Genomic DNA, 2,050 nt, shown 5'->3' with positions numbered 1-2,050 from the left:
CCGCGGCGGGATGCGCGGTGCCGAGGCGCTTTGCTGACCTTTCCTCCTCCGATGCTTTCCAGATGCCACCACCACCCACGAGCCACCCGAGGACACGCAGGTGCCTGTGCTGGCGCGGAAGCTGCAGGTGAAGTTCAATCTCCGGTCCTCGCCGCACGCCGAAGAGGATGGTTGCGCACTCGCCATCGGCCACCACGAGTGTCTGGAGGAGTGCAAGTTCAACCTGACAGCCAAGACCTTCTTCATCATTCACGGGTGGACGGTAAGTATGGAGAATCCTGGGTGGCTCCAGGCGATGCTCAGTGTTCAATCTGCCTGCTTCAGGGAGAGCAAATGGCAACGGTCTGCGTGCCACAGAACACGTGCGATTTGGGACAAATTTTTGTGTTTTGAGCATTGTGGCCTCTTAGTAGCTGCACCTGAGGTCTCTGGAGCAAAGCGATGTGGGTCATAGAGCATCCCAGAATAGCAATGGTTGGAGGGGACCTCTGGAGATCACCCTCCAAAAGCAGGCTCACCCAGAGCAGGGGGCACAGGAGATCGTCCAGCTGGGGGTTGAATATCTCCAGAGCAGGAGACTCCACACCCCCCGGGGGTCATCCTTGAGAACTCTGTGAAATCACCCAACTCATTCACAACTGCCCAAGATCGCTTCATTTCTAACATGAAGGTGGTAAAGGGACCTTGTGATTTTTTTTTTTTTCCCTAAAAACTAACTGACCATATAGCAGTGGCACTTGGCTTGGCACGTGTATAGACTTTACACATCTTAGCTGCGTGTCTGCAGCCTTGGCTTCTGCTACGTGGCCTCCTTGATAAAGAAATGAGAGGGGAGAGAAACTTTATCAAGCTTTCTTCTTCTGCCTGCGATGTGGCTGTGCACGAGGGGACTTATCAACTCTACCAGGGCATATGCAAATGGGGGTGCCAGGACTGGAAAATAATTTTATAATCCATCACAATTTCTGAAGCTCTTATGAAAAAGAGCGATAAAGCGGCATGTAACATATGCCTCTCCCTCCTGCCTTAATAGGCAAGGTGGCTAATTGCCTCTAGAGTCTCCCAAAACCTGTTTTTCTTACCCCATTAGTGCAGTGCTGAGAAGTAGTGGGGTTTGCAGAGGAGCATCCAGCTGGAGCAGAACATGTAAATGGCATACAAATAACTTCCCCCTAAATAATGTAATCTGGGTCCTGCCAGCTGGAAACTACCACCTGAATCTCTTTTCTAGATGAGTGGCATGTTCGAAACCTGGCTGGGCAACTTGGTATCTGCTCTTCAAGAGAGGGAGAAGGATGCCAACGTGGTCGTGGTGGATTGGCTTCCGCTTGCCCACCAGCTCTACACCGATGCTGTGAACAACACGCGGATTGTTGGAAAGAGCATAGCGAGGCTGCTTGACTGGCTGCAGGTAACGCGAGTTACGAACGGTCTCTGTTGTAACACTCCGTGGGGGAGCGTTGCACAAGCGAACGGAGGATACACCAGCTCCAGTGCTCATGAGTGGGGAAGGCTCTGGTGTAAGCCAAACCCCAAGGCTTGGTGGGGCGATGGCTCCTAGCTAAGGCACCACGCTCAGTCCTTGCTCCCTTTCCTGGGAGATGCTGCTCTTGCAGTGTGCTTGGAGCAGTGATGTTGAAGTTGATTTCAAATTTAGGAGTCCTTCCTCCTGCCTGAGCAGTGGGAACTCAGGAACTGGGTGCTCAAAGCCAGCATTGGCTTGGCAAGAGGGTGGAAAAGGAGAAGGAAAAGGCCCACGGTGCTACGCTTGCTTGGCACTTGAGTCCATGGTCAGTACTGAGGTGTGCCGGCAGCTCCCTGGGGAAATGCTGCTCAAGCAAAAAAATAATCATAATTGGGCTTGGAAGCTAGGTTCTGTGGTCAGGGGCGCACCACAGGTGCATCCAAACCCTTCAACTTCTACTTGTCTTAACGAAATAAAAAACAAAGCACACTTGTCTGCTCCCTCCTTCCAATCTATTAGAGTTGGACTTCAGAGTCCTGCAGATAGGAGCGGTGCCAGCTGTCCTGAAAGACAGGGGTCAAATTA

The 2,050-nt window shown here is 52.0% G+C and overlaps 1 protein-coding gene across 1 annotated transcript in view; it reads left to right on the top strand.

The window, feature by feature from the left end:
• Positions 1 to 2,050, top strand: part of LIPG (lipase G, endothelial type) — a 10,637-nt gene that overhangs the window by 1,114 nt on the left and 7,473 nt on the right. The window contains exons 2-3 of the mRNA XM_009647709.2: positions 63 to 262; positions 1,232 to 1,429. Of these exons, the coding sequence (XP_009646004.1) occupies positions 63 to 262; positions 1,232 to 1,429 (398 nt within the window). The remainder of the gene's footprint in view (positions 1 to 62; positions 263 to 1,231; positions 1,430 to 2,050) is intronic.

Source organism: Egretta garzetta, unplaced genomic scaffold (genome assembly GCF_000687185.1).
Source record: "Egretta garzetta isolate BGI_Z169 unplaced genomic scaffold, ASM68718v1 scaffold179, whole genome shotgun sequence".
Lineage (NCBI taxonomy): Eukaryota > Metazoa > Chordata > Aves > Pelecaniformes > Ardeidae > Egretta > Egretta garzetta.
The sequence above is the reverse complement of the archived record's forward strand: the minus strand, read 5'-3'. Positions and strand labels throughout refer to the sequence as shown.